General features: G+C 53.6%; 1 protein-coding gene across 1 annotated transcript in view; it reads right to left on the bottom strand.

Moving 5' to 3' along the window:
• Positions 1 to 200: 200 nt before the first annotated feature.
• The window catches only part of PKP1 (plakophilin 1), a 49079-nt gene continuing 32337 nt past the window's right edge, over positions 201 to 16942 (bottom strand). The window contains exons 4-14 of the mRNA XM_023187009.2: positions 16375 to 16519; positions 15288 to 15495; positions 14287 to 14464; positions 12755 to 12869; positions 11022 to 11177; positions 9962 to 10138; positions 8566 to 8719; positions 8019 to 8205; positions 7358 to 7442; positions 4322 to 4428; positions 201 to 3108 (exon numbers count right to left, since the gene is read on the bottom strand). Coding sequence (XP_023042777.1) covers positions 4354 to 4428; positions 7358 to 7442; positions 8019 to 8205; positions 8566 to 8719; positions 9962 to 10138; positions 11022 to 11177; positions 12755 to 12869; positions 14287 to 14464; positions 15288 to 15495; positions 16375 to 16519 — 1480 coding nt within the window. The 3' untranslated portion in view covers positions 201 to 3108; positions 4322 to 4353. The remainder of the gene's footprint in view (positions 3109 to 4321; positions 4429 to 7357; positions 7443 to 8018; positions 8206 to 8565; positions 8720 to 9961; positions 10139 to 11021; positions 11178 to 12754; positions 12870 to 14286; positions 14465 to 15287; positions 15496 to 16374; positions 16520 to 16942) is intronic.

Below are 16942 nucleotides of genomic sequence, written 5' to 3'. Positions count from 1 at the left end.
CAGCAATCCTAGTGTCATGGAGCTGCGGTGAGGCTCAGACGTGCTGCTATAGAGCAGGTGTCCATGGATAGCGCGGTCCCTGTGCCCTCGGGTGGCATTCTCAGTCCTTGCCTGGTACAGGGTAAGAGGAGATCATGGAAGGAAATGAGTAGCCCCTTCATCCCTCAACAGCACCCCAAAGAATCCACTCCTCGAAAAAGTTCAAAGAAACACTAGCAATTTATTGATTTTCTATGTTTCCAAAAAAGCAAATACATTAGTGTGTCACACAAGGAAATTAGGCCTGGACAGCACAAGGTTCCTCTACAAATATGAAACAAGGGGAGGGTGGGCTACAGGGAAGCTCCAAGATCCCTCACAGCAGCCCCCGGCTTCCCTTCCCTGCCCACCCCAGCCACAGTCTTGGTCCTCCCAGCCAGCTCAGCCAGGTTCTGAGGTGGCCACTCAGAGAGCAACGCTGCCTCTTGGGTCCCCAAGAGGAGTGTGGAGTCAGGGCTGCTAGTGTGGTCCCCACTGCAGAGGTGGCTGGTGGTCAATGACTGGATTTGTCATTGGCCACCAGCACAGGAGATCCCAGGGTCAGGGTAGGGGCAGAGTCTGTGTCCTTCCTCATTTGGCCCCTAATTGGAACTTCTTATTTTGGGCATTGGCCCTGGTAGTGTGAGGTCAATGTGGACTTAAAATTCTGAGATGTGTGTCGGCTACATGGAGCCTGGCAAACTCCTTGCTCTCTTTCTCTAAGAAAAGCCCCTCTCAGTTTTGCCCCTGTCAAAGTGACAGGCCTGGGTCAGTGGCCCAGGTGCCCTGAGCTGGCCTGGGAGGGAACGAGCAAGGTCACCAAAGGAAGGCCTGCCCTAACTGTCCACCTCAGCGCCTGAGGTCTGGAAGGCTGCCTGGTCCCCAGGGCAGGGGCTGGGCCCATGGGGCTCTTCATCCTGTGGGGGTGGGAACAACATGAGGTGAGGGGCTGCAGGAGGCCAGGGTAGTACTAAGGGGAAGGGGCATCTGCCTGGGTTGGTAAGTTTCACATGCAGAGGTGCGTTTCCCCTCCCGCCCTGACCGGACTGCACAGCCCCCACCCCGGGGAGCCCTAAAGCCAAGGACTCGTGTCTCCGCTTTCCTCCAGGAAAACATAAGCTGCATGAGGACAGGGATGTGGTCTGTTTTCTTCCCTGACGTAGTCTAAGTGCTTAGGACACTGCCCAGCACAGATTGGTGTGCCATAAATATTTTTTAGGGAAGAATTCCTCTGGGTTCTGATGGCGACAAAGGAGGCCCCGGAAACCTATGCCCAGGACGATCCAGGGAGACCAGGCTCCACGTGGTTCCCTGAGAGGGAGAGGTGGGCCAAGAGTGGGCCTCCCAGTGTGAGCAGAAGCAAGGGACAGACCCACAGTACCACAGCACAGCTGGCTAATGACCGGGCACACCTCTCGGAGGACAGCATCCTCACATGTCTGGCTTCCCCCATCTCAGTTGTCATACTGGAAAACATCGGTGTTTTCCAGCTCTGATTGCTGGGGCAAGAGGTGGGTTTGGACTCGGGGGTGGTGCAGAAGAGGAAGAGACTTGGGAGGAGGCTGAGAAGGGGTGGGGAGGAGGAGCATCTTATATTCTTCTAGAGAAGGGCACAGACCAGGAAGTTAATTCCTCTCTAACACCAGCAATGCTAGCATGGAGGTAGAGGCTGGAAGGAGGAAGGCTTGGGAGCACTGGGCTCTACTCTGTCCTAGTGTACGCCAAGGGCTGTCCACACAGGTTTTCTTATAAGGCCTTCGGGAGCCGTCCTGCTACTGCTCGTCTGAAGTGCACAGAGTCTGGGGGCTCGATGTGGCTGATGCCCCTAATGGCCCTGTTTATCACATCCCCTGTGGGTTTCACAGAGTGGAGACACCACAACTGGGGTCAGGGGAAGTGGAGGATGGCCCCTGGCTGGGATGTGGGCTTGCAGGTACCCTGATATGGCACTTTCCTTTCCTAGTCTACCCAAATTCCCCCCCACCAAGTCTCCTGGGACCCCAAACACCCCCTCACTTGACTCACAGCAGGCTTGGTGGAAATATCTTCCTGGTTAATTTATATACCCCAACTCCATCCCACTAGAAGCCAGAATAGTTGTATACACAGCCCCGCCTGTTCCCCTTTCCACTGGGAATATGAAGATCAAACAGCCATTCCCAGAACAGCTCTTGGGAAAGATCTGCAATAAAATAGCCTTGTTAAAAAATCATTTTTTTACCTTCTTTCTCCTGCAACAAGTAGATTACAATACCTCTGAATGCAGGGCCTTTGCAGGCTGAGCCTGCTTTGATGGGCACACAGCCCAAGAGGGTGGCAGGCACCATCTTTCAGCTCCTACTCGCCTGAGCAGGCCTCACTTGGCAAAGTATGCGAAAGTGTCTTGCTGTCATCTGGAGCCCCACACCTGCCCAACCTCAGTCCTTGTAGTGCTGTAGGAGGGGTGGCATCATCAGACACACCAGATTTTCCCATGCGATATACCAGACCTCCCTTCCTGGAAAGCAGTCTCATAAGCGGGGAGGCTGGCCCAGCCCCAGTTACTCCTGCACCCTCAGATACCGCTGCTAGGAAGCCTGCAGGACTCCTCTGAGGGCCTGACTGCAGTCATGGCTCCCTTGCCCTGGCACCATACATTTCAGGAATTATGAGCTGCTCACCAAAAAGCACATGTTGTCCTTGCCTATGAGTAAGAAACACAGGAGAGTCCTTTTCGCCACCTTACGAGCTGCAACAAAATAGCTTACCCAGCTTTTTGCAGTTTGTGGTTATGCTTTGACACTCACACGTACACACACGCACACGCACATGCATGCACACACTTACATTATACACATATATATACCATTTCTCAGAGGAAGAAATATTGACATCACATATAAGCCCCTTAACTCAAGAAAGCCCCCCCAACCTCCCTAACCCCCATTGCCTGCCAGTTCCCGCAAGGAAAAAAAATCTAAAAATATTTCTGTTATCAACAGTTTTTAGGTTTCTTCTCAGTTTTTTGTGAACTTTTCCAAATACTGCACAGGATGGACAGAAAACCCCATCCAGTGAGGCCTGAGGGCTTCTCAGCTGGGTCATATCTTCCTGGAAAAGGAGAAAGTCCTCCAGTTAGTGTTTACAGTGAGATGTTTCCATACCACAAGCCCAGCCTGTACTGCCACCTTCTTCTCACATCGGCCCTCAGGTGTGCCCTGGCCTGAGACTGGATTCAGGGCTGCCCTAGACACATTTATAGGTTGCCCTGTGGATTCAGAAGCTTGCCAGCTTTGTCTGCCACCCTGCCCCACTGTTCCCTGTCCACTGTGTTCCTCACTAAGCAAGAAGCTGGTGTTCATTAAGGATCTGCCGAACCGAATCTCTTTCCCCTTTTCCGCCTTCAAGTTGTTGCAGCTTGTTTACCGGGAGAGGATATCTGAAGTCTTATTTAACCTTCATCCAGACCAAAGTTACAGTCCTCTCTCACCACCAGGGGTTGGGGTGGGGGGTGCTGGCAGACTGCCTGGCCAAGAGGTCCCCCTCAGCCCAGGAGACCCTGTCTTGATCCCAGGCTATTTGCAGATGGCTCCACACGGGGCTGCCTCTGAGGCCCCTCTCTAGGGGTGATGACATCTGGCTGGAGTATCTATTTGTGATTCTCAGTTTACCTGCATCAGAAACACTTTAGATACTTGTTTAAAAATAGACTTTCCTAGATCCCACTCCAGGGCTATTGAGTCAGAATAGCTGGGGTTGGGCCAAATGTGTGCACTTTAGCAAGCAATCCAGATGATTCCAATGAACACTAAGGTCTGCAAGCCTTTCTCATAGGACTGGTTCTGAGTTTTTGGGGCCTAGAATCATCAGCTGGAAATAAACTTGTCCATACTGGACATGTGCAGAGACTGGAAAGTGAATTATAAAGGGATAAAAAGGTGAGCTGTGGATGACCAAGCCCAGAATGACATATTCTAGAACTCCAGTTATCCATATTGTAGAACTCACTGTAGTCCATGTGAATGGCACCACCTGTGTTGTTCAGTGTGCAACCTACACATTCGTACCTAGCAGTCCTGCCCAGACCCTCTGACCCCTCTGACACTCCCAGGACATTATACACCCCTAACGTCCTGAAGGTGGGACAACCCATGCCCCTAGCCAAGCAGTCTACACAACTGCTTGTGTTGTCCAGAGTCAGGCGAAAGGATGCTTCTGTGTTCCTGGGAGCACAGGCCTAGCCCCTGTCTCTGAGACTGGCTGAGGCTATTGCAGTGGTCCCGGAGGCATCCCTCACCCTGAGGGTGGGGCGATTGATTCTTACCTGCAAGCCTAACTTGCTTGGACAGCCTCTTCTTAGAATCGGGAGGTGAAGTTCCTGAGGCTGTTGGCCCCGGCTAAGGTCCCCAGCATGTTCCTATCGAAACCTTGCTGCAAAGGCAGAAATAGCAACCAAATGACACAAAACTGTGTGGGGCTTGCTGTGGGGTCAGACACTGCCCACTGCCCTCCCAGAGCATCCTCGGCTCACATAGCCTCTGCTCTTATTGCTAAGTACATGCGTCAGGGCTAAAACCAGCCTCAGTAAATGTGCAACCGAACATAGTAACTCTCCACGAGTTGGTGAAATGTGTTTGAACTTCCACAGACACATTTGAATTTCCTATTTGCATTTGCAGAAACCTGAGTCAAGGCATGAGGATTTAGGTTAGTATTATTTTTAAAACAGAGCAACAATCAAAATCAGATTAGAGACGTTGTCAGTTGTTCTTCCCTCTGACCATCTCTATCTTTTTTTTTTTTTTTTTTAACAATTCTGACAAGAGCTCTTGGGCAGAGAGGACATGCCCAGTGTTTCTCAAACAAAGGAGCAGGGGGCTGGCACTGGTAAGAAGCTCTTGTGCTAGAAGGTTCTGTTTACTTGTCTGTTCTCCACCTCCAGCCCCACTAGCCCCTAAGCGCCTGCTGGATGGAGAGTGAGTCTTGTTCCTGTTATTTCTCCCAGCATACAGCAGGTGCTGAATACATGCTTCTGAGTGAACGTGGACAGCATGATTTGAATGCAGCAACAGGCCCAGGTGCCCTTGAAAAGAGGGTCCTGCTGCCAGCCCTGAGCTCTGAGCGCCAAGTCAGCCATCACCGACCTGTGGGAACAGGAGGGGCGATGGCATAGGGGATCCGAAACAGCAGGTGGTTTGAAGCCCTGCTCCTCCTGTCTTTCGGCATGTATTACATGAGCCATTTTCCTTCTGCAGATTTGCATGCTCATTCCTGTCGAGCTTGGCTCATGTCCTGACTCACTGAATCAAGACAAAGTCCTTGGACCCTGATGCCCTATTCAGCAAAATGGATACAAGCCATGTGGCCTGTCTCACCTGTGCTTGTGACAACTCAATGCATGATGGATGTGAAGGCCCTTTGGGAACAGAAGCACCAACTAGATCATGCCCAGGACGGTTGTCAAGCACAGCTAGAGGGAGGAGTGGAGACTGAATGGGGACGCTGGTTCCCAAAGGCTTGTGTAGAAGGGAATTCCCACCAAGAGCGATGTCAGTAGATTCTCTGTGTGTCTTAGGCCGGGGGTGGACTCCATTTGTGTTTTGGGGTAAGCTGAATGCTTTGGACCACCATTACATAGTGGGAGGAAGCTCTCACCAGTCCTCCTTACCTGCCTCCCCGTCTCCCTTTGTCTATCTGGCAGCTGCCATTTGCCAAGCCCACTCCCAATGCAGTGCTGTTGGAAAGGAACTCTGGAATGTCACATGGAGAACAAGGGCCACTCTTTGCTGTGACCTTCAGATTCCCCCAATCATCTTTGGACACCATGGGTTCATGGGTCTCCCTATTGTCCCCTGCTGGCTGGAGGAAGAGCTGTGCTTCCCTCTGCCCCAGGCTGCTCAACCGATCCCCAGTCTTCCCTGTCCTCCATCCCCGTCTTTCTCCCTTCTTTGCCTACTCCCTCTCCTCCCATGACAGAGATGCTTGAGTCCCCTCTGTCTTTAAACAGACCTCTTTTTACCCACTCTTTGGCTTCTTCTTCTCCAGGCTAAATTGCAGTGAGCAGCATCTCCTCTCAGCAACTCCACGTCCATCCCCACCCACTGCCTTGCTCCCTGCAGCAGGCCCCATGGGGCTCCCTTTGCTTGCCCAGCAGTGTTCCTGAAGGGCTCCAGAGATTTCCGAAGCACCAGATCCAGAGCCTCTCCCAGTGTCCATCCCCTGGTCCTCTAGGCAGCGCTGGGAACTGATGCCCTGCCTTCCTTAGAGCTTCCTCTTCTCTTACCAGGTCTTCAGCCCCTTCTGGCACCCTACACAGTTCCCCCTTTCCCTGGCCTTTCCTCCTTGTCCCCAGCAGATGGTCTTCGTATTTCTGTCCTGTCCCTCAAGACTTTTCCATACACATGTATCCCATGGTGGTCTTGCCTGTTCTCATGGCTTTGCCTGCCTGAACAAAGCACCACTCTATATGGTAGCTCTGGCCCCTCTGCCAGGGCCCACACCACCTCCAGCCTGGTCTCCCATCCAAGTCTTCCAAACTCAGCCTCTCCAAATTGGGATCCCTCTTCCTCCCATCTCAAAGCCTTCTCAGCCTCTCCACGTCTGATCTGTCTTTGTGAATGTAACCATAGTCTTCACACTAAAAGCTCCAGCCTAATCAGCCCCACCGCTCCGTTTCTTCCGCCTCCTGTCCTTTATGTCCATGCTCATCACTGAGGAATGGGAAAGAAGGGGCCATGTGAAGATGTCCTACAACAAGACCTTATACCCTAGAGGGATCTGCCCCCGGCTAGGTGGAGAGGGATTGAGGAGGCCAAGGTCACCACAGGACAAGGACAGCAGGCTCCAGGCTTCTCAGCCCACCCTGCCTGGCTCACACATGTGGGATTGGTCTTTCTAGCACTGCTTTGATCGTGAGACCCTCTATTCAAAACTTTGAATGGTTCCCCAGTGCCAAAGGTGCAAATCCAAGCTCTTCAGTCTGAAATTAAAAGGGCTTTGTAACCTAGTCCAAACCTACATTTCTAGCTGGAGTGCACCCCATGCCCTCAAGAGACTTGTGTGCTTTCTGTCCACTCTGCTTTTCACTTTGCTGCTAAAGGATCCCACCGCAGGCCTCTCACACATTTCCTTGATTTCCTCTGCCCTCCGTGTTCTCAGCACCCCTCGCAGATCCCAGAGCCCAGAGACTCGATCAGAATGTTCATCACATTCATTTTCATGTAGAAGCTGTCTTTGTTTCTCAGACTGTCCCGAAGGGCAGGGTGTTTCTCCAGTGCCCAGCCCAGAGCCCAGCACATGCCAGGTCCTCTGCTCATGAGCAGGAAGAACCTCAGACGAGGATGATGTCCTGAGCTCTTACCTGTCTGAGGACACCTTGCAGTTCCTTGCTGGACCACATGTCAGACAGGAGAAGCCGGGCAGCTTCTGCGGCCTTGGGTGAGGCACTGGGCAGGTGAAAAGTGCATTTGTGAGATGAGATTCCAGGAGGCGTGAGAAGGAACACCCTCTTCCCTCCCACCCCCACTGCCAGGGGCTGGACACAGGGGAGGCCTCAGGTGAGCAAAAGAGAGGAGCCCCATTGGGGTGTGGTGAGCCTGGTCACCCTACACAGTGGGCACAACCCCATGACCCTGCCCACCTAGAGCACCCCAGGACTCTCCTCAGGGTCCATGAGGGGGCAGTGCTCTTCCACTCCAGTCCCCAGCCTTGTCCTGGGAAGAGGCAGCCCCACAGAACAGGATGAAGTCCCTATTCAGTTGGACCTGCTGTCCCATGCCTCCTGCTGGCCCAGTGTGTTGCCTCTTCCCTCCGTGCAGCCCTGGGGCCTGGATGCTGGGCCCTTTGCTCCATGCATTCTCGGCTTCTGGAACTTCTCCTCCATTCAAGCCTCCCCCGTCCCTGGCTCCTCCTATCCTGGGTGCTTTCCCTGCTCCATGGAGAGCTGCGGGACTGCCTCCTGCTGTGCAGGGTGAGGAGGGGCTCTGACTGGGGTGCAGCCTGTGGGAGCACCCCCCGCCCACCTGTTGCGGCACAGGTTGATGATGTTGTTGAGCATGCTGCTGGAGAAGTACTGCTTGGCCAGCTGTGGCTGCGAGGCCATCAGGTTCCTCACGGTGTAGCAGGCTGAGGATAAGATGTCTTCAGAGTTGCTGGTATTGCCAGTGTGGCTGGTGAGGAGCCTGGTCACCTCTGGGAACACCTGATTCCCTGGGAGAGGAAGGAATTGGGGCACAGGGTCAGGATGACTAGGGAAGGAGGGGCTGAGGGGTTCCCTCTGGGGCCACACTCTTGGATAGCCTTCTGCCAGGCTCTGAGCCAGGGGGCCCTCAGGGCTTCCTGGCAGCTCAAACTCAGGGCTCAGAGACCCAGATAGGACTTTTGCAGATCTGCTCCCAGCCCTCAGGTGACAGGCTCCCCACTCCTGTCTCCACACCTGTCTTTGGCTAGCTTCCTTTCCTGGAAAGCTCATCCCAGGGAATGGCTTAAAAGATGACCTTCAAGCAGGCTTTGAATTGTAGGGAGCCTGCCATGTCTTAGCTAGAGGGGGAGGAGAGAGAGGGACCTTACCCATCACTCTGTGCAGCACAGGGTGGCGGGACATGTTGCTCAGGAGGGAGGCTCCGGACCGCACCACATCAGAGTTGCCAGATTGCAGGAGGCGGGCAATTTGTGGCAGGCCCTTTTCCTTCAGCCCAATCAACTGGCTCATGCCACTGGACATCTAAGAGAGAAGGAGCAAGCCTGTGGCTTCCCAGGCACCATGGCAGGCAGAAAGGGGCAAGGAATCCCAAAGGCAGACATCCCAGAACCCTTTCTCTTTCACGTTGGAAGCACTAGCAGACACAAAAATCTGCTCACATGTGGGTAACAACAGAAACCTAGGCTAACATGCACCTCCCCTTTCCCAGCCCTGATCCCGTCTCCCGGATCAACCTGCAGACCAGATGGGTAGAGAGAGGGAAGTTTCATTTCCCCTACTCATAGTAACCCAGAGTCAGCTTCTAGACTAACCCAAGTGTCCAATGCTGCTCTCTCACCCCACTGTCTCAGCACTGCCCCCATTATGTCTCCCCACACTATCTGCCCATGTGAAACTATACGGTCAAGGGTATTTGTCAGTTATACAGCTGGCCTTCTTCTTCCAACTTTCTTACCTCTTTAGAATCCAACACATATTTGTTGAGGGCTTGCTTGAGAAAAGAGGGCTAAGAGAGGGTCTGGGCCCACATGGAGACAGAACTGGGGTCCCCTAGAGGTAGGCCAGTTCACCCAGACCTCTAAGCAACAGAGCCACCCTGGGTGTAACAGATCTAGGTGGATTTGGCGTTCTCAGAGCTGCCTAGCCTCACTCCTCACAACCACAGAAGTTCTCCGCCCTCGGTCCACTCTAGTGCTGCTGCTGCTCGGTTCCCTTGTCCTAAGTAAAGCTGGAGAATAGTTGGCTGCCAGGCCCATCTCAACTCTTCTTGATTGCAAACAGGTTTCCTCTGGCTTTGCCCCATATCACTGTGCCCTCCAAGCTACATACATTTGGCCTTAATATCTGCACGAATTCTGTCCAGTCTTCTCTGGACCTGCTTGGATCCCAAACCCTCTTTTTCCACCTTTGTCAGTTCAACAAATGGGCAACTCCTTTTGCCACACACCCTCTCCACCCCATTCCCTAACCTCAAGCAGAGCCCAGGAGGCCAGCCAGGGACCAGGAACCATGTGGCCAAGAGGATTGTGTGGGCATGGACAGAATCCAGCATTAGTGGGCCCACCCACTCTGCACCCCTCAGCAGCTCCTAAAGGGCAAAGGTGTTTCCCCAGTGCTCAGCCCAGAGCCCAGCATATGCCAGGCACTCTGCTCATGGGAGGCTCCGAAGCCAGGGGACAGGCTGGGGGGAAAAGGAGGGAGCAGAGCCTGGACAGTGGCTGGAGGATGGGGCCACTGCAGGAGAGAAGGTACAGCCCCACTCACCAGCCCCTTGCTGGCCGTCAGGTTCTGCAGGGCACCCGCACAGGCCTCCAGGGTGGCATCTTTCTTGCTTTTGCCCATGAGGTTCAGGTAGGTGCGGATGGCATCTGAATGGTACAACCAGCCACTGCCCTTGGGGTTGGTCTCTTCCTCAGGCAGGGGGCAGTCGTAGTTGTTGTTCTGAAGATAAAGAGCATGTCGGGGGGTCAGTGGGAGCCTCGTGAGAGGACACAACCTGGGCATTCTGTCCCCGTCCCCCCAGCCTTAGAGTCGTGGTTCCAGATAGGGCGAGATGAGGAAGCGCCTGTGGAGGCAGGAAGCCTAGGACAGCGCCGCTGCACCCCTTTCCTCTATGCATTGCAGCAGCTCTGTGGGATGCAGGAATGGACCATCGTCCTCCAGACCATCCCAGGATGTGGGAGAAGAGAGCATCCTGGCATTTTGGGAGCTGTGCTCCAGGGCAGCCTTGGTCCAAACCTTCCAGATACGTGGGGCTGCTTTGGGCTCTTCCATCATGATGCTTCCTCCTCTTCTAGACTTAGAGAGTAGGTTTTACCCACCCTGGGCCAACAGGGGTGGTCTGGGACCTGGATTCCACAGCTGGGCCCAGTGAAGGAGGGCTGACTACCCATCCCCGGCAGGCTTCTGCTTCTGGGAAAGCCTGGGAGAGCTCAGGAGATGGTGGGAACCAAGGCCAGAAAGGGTGAGAGTTCTGGCTTTCCTCAGATTCTCAATGGCAAGGGAGAAGATGGGGGAGATTTGACCCATTATACAGTAAGAAAGACCAAGGCCTGCAAACAGAGGGCTGGAGTTTTTGACCTCCAGTATAAGGTGGTCTGAGCCCTTATACTTCCAAGAACAGATTTCCCCTTGTGCAAGATGAATGGCCTCTACTCAGCTCCTGGCATGCAGCATGAGCCCCAGGCCAAGGTGTCGGCACGGGCCTGTCCCTTAGGGCTGGTTTCAGGCTCCAGGAGGGCCCAGAGGAAAGGGCAGATGAGGCAGTGGCTCCTGGTGGGATGCTTGATGGGGCGGCCCCTGGCCCTGCCTATGCTGTACTCACCATCATCTTGTCGCTCTTGTTGCTGAAGCAGCCAGTGGAGGACTTCTCGGTGTAGGTGTTGCGGGCGTTATACTCCAGCTGGCGGTAGCGGGTGGGCACCTCAGCATCCAGGCGGTAGGAGAGGTTGTGCAGGACACACATACAGTTTTCCACAGACTGGGGACCAAGGAAAGGCATGGGCCTGAGCCTCTGCCCAGCCAGACAGGCTCCTGGCCTACCACCTACCCTAACTAATAAGAGAGCAGAGGCACCTGGGCTGCATCGGGAAAGATGAGCGCAGGCACCACCACACTCTCAGCCTGGAAAGTCTTCCAGGGCCACCTCTGGGACCTGAGTTTGAATCTGTCATTTCCTGGCTGCATGAACTTGACTGGCCTCACTTCTCTGGGTCTCAGCTATCTCAACTGTAAAATGGGACTACAATCATCCACTTCACTAGGATATTGGGAAGATGATACAGAGAAAGCACTTATCACAGGGCCTAGCGTGTAGTAGAACTGCTGTGGACAACATGTCAATGGGCAGACTGGGATGCTGAAGAATGTGTCTTTTTTCCCAGAACAAACTCCTCCAGAAGAAGCCCCATGCCTCTAGATTCCAAAGCCATCCAGTGCACCCCTCATTCCTTCTTCCTATGGCCAGTCCTTAGCTGCCAATGTCAGCGGTGCTAAGTCAACAAACAGCAACACCGGGAGCCCAGGGCTTCATCATGGCATGGGCCCAGATCTTTGTCAATCTCCTTTGGCAAACCTCCAGGACTAGGGTTTGGGGGCAGCAGATTTACCCTTCTAATGACGTTTGGCCCTTGCTGGGGCCTAAGGGAATCTGACTTCCAGGGCTTGGGGTTACATAGGTGTTGGGGATGTTGTGCCCAGAGCAGAAAAGCATCTTGCCAGTTGGAACCAGGCCGAGCAGCCCAGCGTCACTGCTCTCCTCTGCGACACTGCTGTTGTTTCCAGTGGAGGGAGCAGGAGATAAAATCCCTCCTAACGGAAACTGTGCTGAGAACCCAGATGCTGTGATGCCAGCCAGTCCCCTGGCGATCTGGGGCCTGCTGGACCTCACTATCTCCTGAGCCACTGTCCAGCCATGGTGGAGACATCTCAGCCTTCTGTTTATCTGCTCTCCATGATTTTGTTTTCTCTGTTTGTGCTGTGTGTCCAAAAGTCCAGAGAGGGCAGGGAGGTGACCCTGCCAATGGCTGTTCTGGGAGGCAGTGGGAAGATAGCAGTGGCAGAAAGAGTCTCATCTCAGGGGGCACCCTAAGCCCTGGGGGCACCAGTATGGATTCCTCGGGGCTGTGGGGCAGGGCTCAGGGCCACGGGACAGGCTCGGCACCGCCAGTGAAGTGCAGCCAGCAGATACTCGCTGGGAGCTTCCTCTGTGCCAGGCCCTCTTCGTGTTTTGCTTATTCACTAATTGAGCCTTTCAGACAACCCATGAGTTGATATGATTATGACCATTTCCATTAGAGTGAAGAGTGAACTGGGGAACAGAGAGATGAGGGAAGCAGCTGCATCGACTACACTTCTAAGTGAGGGAGAGTGGATCTGCATGGGCACGCTGTCCTCAGAGCCCACCCCTGCAGCCACACTGGGCCCTGCATCCAGATGCCACTTCTACAACCCCTGACTCTGTGCTACTGTCTTGTCACTGGGCCAGGCCTCAAAGGCACCCAGAAAACGTAGGGGGCTGGGCCTAGGGGTCAGGGTGCCACCAGGGGATGCACTCACCTTGTCGTCACAGCGGCTGGCCGCTACACAGTTCTGGACATAGGCCATGAGGGAATCAATGAGCCCTGAGTAGTTACGCATGGTCTGGCGGCCTGCATCGGCCGAGCTCAGGTTCCTGGGGAAGAGAACAGAGAGTGGGAGACGGCAGAGAAAGGGGGAAGAGAGAACAGGGAAGGTAGAGACAAGAAAGTGTGGTGTGGGACAGGAAGGAGAGAGAACAGGCAGGGGAGGGGAGGGCAGAGAGGAGACGATGGGGTGGAGATTGGAAGTTGTAGTAGGAGGAAGGAAGGAGAAAAGGAAAAGGAGGAAAGGAGTGAAGGGAGGAAAAGACAAAAAAGGAAGGAAAGAGAAACCATTTAGCCAATTCCGCCTGGCCCTGGCTGAGGCTGAAATGAGGTCTCATTTGCACTCAGTTCTTTTCCTCCTTCACTCTGCCCAGTAACTTTATAATTGGCAATGGCTCCATGTGGCAATGGTCCCTCTGCAGCTGCAGCCCAAGGCCCACACCCTGCTAAGCCAGAAGCTCCCACATGCCCAGTCTCTTTCTGTGGGGCAGGAAGAAGCCCTGTTGATGCTGGATCAGCAGTGGAGCTGGGGGTGGCCAGGCTGGCACCAGAAGCTCCCTCTCCACCCAAGTCTTGTTCTGCCCCTAGCAGTAGGCTCATTCCCAAGCAATCTGGGCTCATCAGCCTGGTGCAGGTGGGGTGTGGCTGCTGCTTGCTACCAATAGCACATCAACCCCATAAAACTCTTAATTACCCTCACTTTTCATCTCCCCAGCCTCTCTGCTTCTTGGAGGCTGCTACTGGAGGCTGGCAGGGAGAAACACAAGTTGAGACACAGAGGCACATGCCAGCTGCACCCACCACTCTGAAGGGGGGTGGTTCTCAAGAGCTGGGAAAGACAACTCCCATTAAAGCAAGCTGGGACCCTAAAAGGGATTCTGCTCCAGGGTTCCAAGCCCTGTACAAGCCGCCCCTCCACACCCACCCCTCTCGCCAGCTTGTAAACCTCTGCTTCTAGAACAAGCCCTCCCACCAGCCCCATAGGGGCTTTGCCACACCCTGGTACGGAACTTAGGCAACTTTGGGCGAAGCAGTGCTATCTTCATGCCAATGAACATGGCAAACAGTTTTAACACCACAGCTGGGAAGTGACTCATTAGCAACCCATCGGTAGACTTTTGTCTAAAAGAACACTCTTCAAGATAGCACAAGAAATGCATTTTTTCATGGGGTGGAGGAGGGAAATGGTTGAACCGGTTTGGATATTCAGATCCAGGCATTTCACGCTCAGATTCCTGATTAATGTCTGCTGCATTCTCTCAAAGCGGGGGGTAGGGTCCTGGGCCTTATCCAGATCCAGGGAAGTTAGGAAGGTCTGAGTCCCTGTGTCTTGGAGCCTGCCCATAAGAGCGAGTGCCAGGTTGTCTGTTATGTTCTATGCACTGGCTGAATGTTGGCTGAGATGGGGCTGTCTGGGGAAGGGCCCAAGGCTGGCACAAAAAGACCCCATGTGTCTTCTTCTCTCACCTCAAGCAGCCTGTGGCATTGAAGAAGACCTCAGGGTCCACCACTTCCCGGGACATGTTGCTATTGCCATCGCACCAGCCAGAGAAGGGGATGATGACGCGGTCGGCCAGAACAGGCAGGGCGTCGGCAATGAGCCCCTCCTTCAGCTCATCAGTAGAAGACAGGTTCCACAGCAGCCCTGGGGGGCAGAGACCACCATCCCAATTTGTGCCAGGCTCAGGATGCCCTAGGGACCGAGGTAACAGCCCCAGCCTGGACTCTAGCAAATGGGCCCTACTGAAATGTCACCTTCCAGGTAGCCTTGGTCTATAGAACCTATTGTCTGACTGTTTCATGAGATCATTTCTCAATGTCCCAACCAGACTGAAGGTTCCTTGAGGGCAGGGAACATCTCAGATTTCTCTGTCAAGGCCAAAATTATGCATGTGGAAAGTGATCAAAAAACTTTTGATTGATCAGTGGTTTTTAGTGTAAATTTTAGCACTTGGAATCTTCTAATGCAGACTCTTTTCCACCTAAAAGTTACTCCAGAAATACTTATCAATTGTTACTCTGTACATGGTCTGATCTTCCCAGTCCAATTCTAGGTCTTCATGGTGACCTCTTCCTCTTGTGCCCCCCACCTTGAGAGCTTACCGTATTTCTTGAACACAGCGTAGGTGCTTAAGACCTGTTAACCCCTTCCCCCCTCAGTCTTACTCTCTTTCCATCACCTGGGAATCCCAGGGCTTGTGGAATATGATCTTGCCAGGACATGAGCCTTCCTCCTTTTGCTCTTTAACCTCAAAAAGATGGTGACCCCTTGTGTGTGTGCACACTACCCAAGGTCACCCTCTGGACACCCCTAATTGGTCCAAGGCCAGTGTCACTAAACTCTCAGGATATTGGCCCTAGGTCAAATCTGCACAGCTGTGTCTTGGCCCAGCCTGGAGAGACTTAGGCCATAGCCAGTGGCCTTGCCCAGCTCCCCACGCTGGCTCTCCATGGCCGTGGCATCCTACCGGTCAGCTGCTTCTGGATCTCGGCGTTCCCAGTTCTCCTCAGGAGGGTGACTGCCTCGCGGATCCCATTCTGCCTCTGGGTCTCCAGCTTATTGGTGGTGCTCCTGAACACCAGGTTGCGCAGGGCCCCTGCCACGGCCTGTTGGACATTCTGGTTGGGGCTGCGGAGGAGGTCCACCAGCTTGCAGATGCCTCCCAGCTGATAGACCTGCCAGGAGAAAGTCGCCACACTGCCTGGTCAAGGGAGATGAGGCTGATCTAGTTATTCTCTACTCAAAGCTGACTTTTTTTTTTTAGACCAAAAAATCTATCAGTTCAGAAATATTCCAGTCTACCAAAATAAATAAGCAGTGTGAGGTCATGATAACTGACCCAGACCAGGAGGCGAAAGACCTGGATGCAGACCCTAGCTCCCATATCCTAGCTCCCATATCCTAGCTGGGAGACCCTCAGCTAGGGTCCCTCCTCTTTCCTGAGTCCTGCTTTCTTCCTCTGGAGAATGATGGTGAGGACCTGATAAGAAAGTGGATGTAAATACATTTCAAAACCCTAAAGCAGAATACAGACATAGAAATGGATACAAACTTATCCGGGACTCTGGGAAACACATTTCTGACACTACATCCTTGGGCTGTACTGAAGAGCCCTGTAGTGTCCTTCCCGCCAGCAAAGCTTTGGAAGCGTCAACAGGGCCTATTTTCTACTGTAAAATGCCTGGAGAGAGAAGGGGAGTGGGAGAGAGGAAGCGGGTAGGAGGGCAGGAGTTGAGAGGTGGGGAGCAGTCATGTTCTTTAGTGGGATTTGGGAAAGGGGGTTTCTGTTGAACCCATGGCTGGCATTGAAGTATCTCTTCCACAACCAGTGGAGGAAGTGTACATGCCTAGTGTCCACTTAAACAGAGGGCTTTGCTCTGCAGAAAGTTAAGATGCCTAGTTCTAACCTTGGGCAATGTGAAGGCCCCTGGCAGCTGGGCAGGGCAAGAAGAAGCCAACTGCAGATGCCCCCACCCATCTCTAAGAGCAGAGTCAGGCTGACACACCCAGGCCCTGCGCAGGCCCACCAAGGAGGAAGGTATGCAGCCAGCTACCTGTTGCTTGGCAGATTCATCCTGGAAGCAGGTATGCTGGATGTAATAGGCCCCAATGGCCTGGTACTTCTCATCCTGGGAGCTCAGGTACTGCACAGCCTTGGGGATGGTCAGCCCACTGCACTCAATGTCCTCACTGCAGATCCTGTGAAGAATGGGCAGTGGGGATGGTTACAGGGTGGGCTGGGAGCCCTGTTGAGGGGGCTCAGAATTCCTCCTGGTACACTAAGCTGCCACAGCCTAATCTGCCTCTGGAGAACCAGAACAAGGCAGTCTGGGCCCACCTGGAGAATACCCCTGGGAACGGTTCCTATCCTCCAGAGAAGGGAAAGCTACACCCACTGGATTTGCCCCATGTGAGAATAGTGAATCCCTGGTCACAGTTAATGTCCAAGCAGGTATGTTATCTCTGCACTGAGGAAAAACTCCTCTCTATTCCCTGAGGGGAAGCTTCCCACCCACCTTGCCATCTCTCTTGTTTGTGCTTGGTATTAGGAATATGGAAGACAATGGCCATGATCCCATCCATCCATCCATCCATCCATCCATCCATCCATCCATCCATCCA

The sequence above is a fragment of the Piliocolobus tephrosceles genome, chromosome 1 (assembly GCF_002776525.5).
Source record: "Piliocolobus tephrosceles isolate RC106 chromosome 1, ASM277652v3, whole genome shotgun sequence".
Taxonomy (NCBI): Eukaryota; Metazoa; Chordata; class Mammalia; order Primates; family Cercopithecidae; genus Piliocolobus; species Piliocolobus tephrosceles.
Note: the sequence above shows the minus strand (reverse complement) of the source record. Positions and strands in the feature narration are given on the sequence as shown.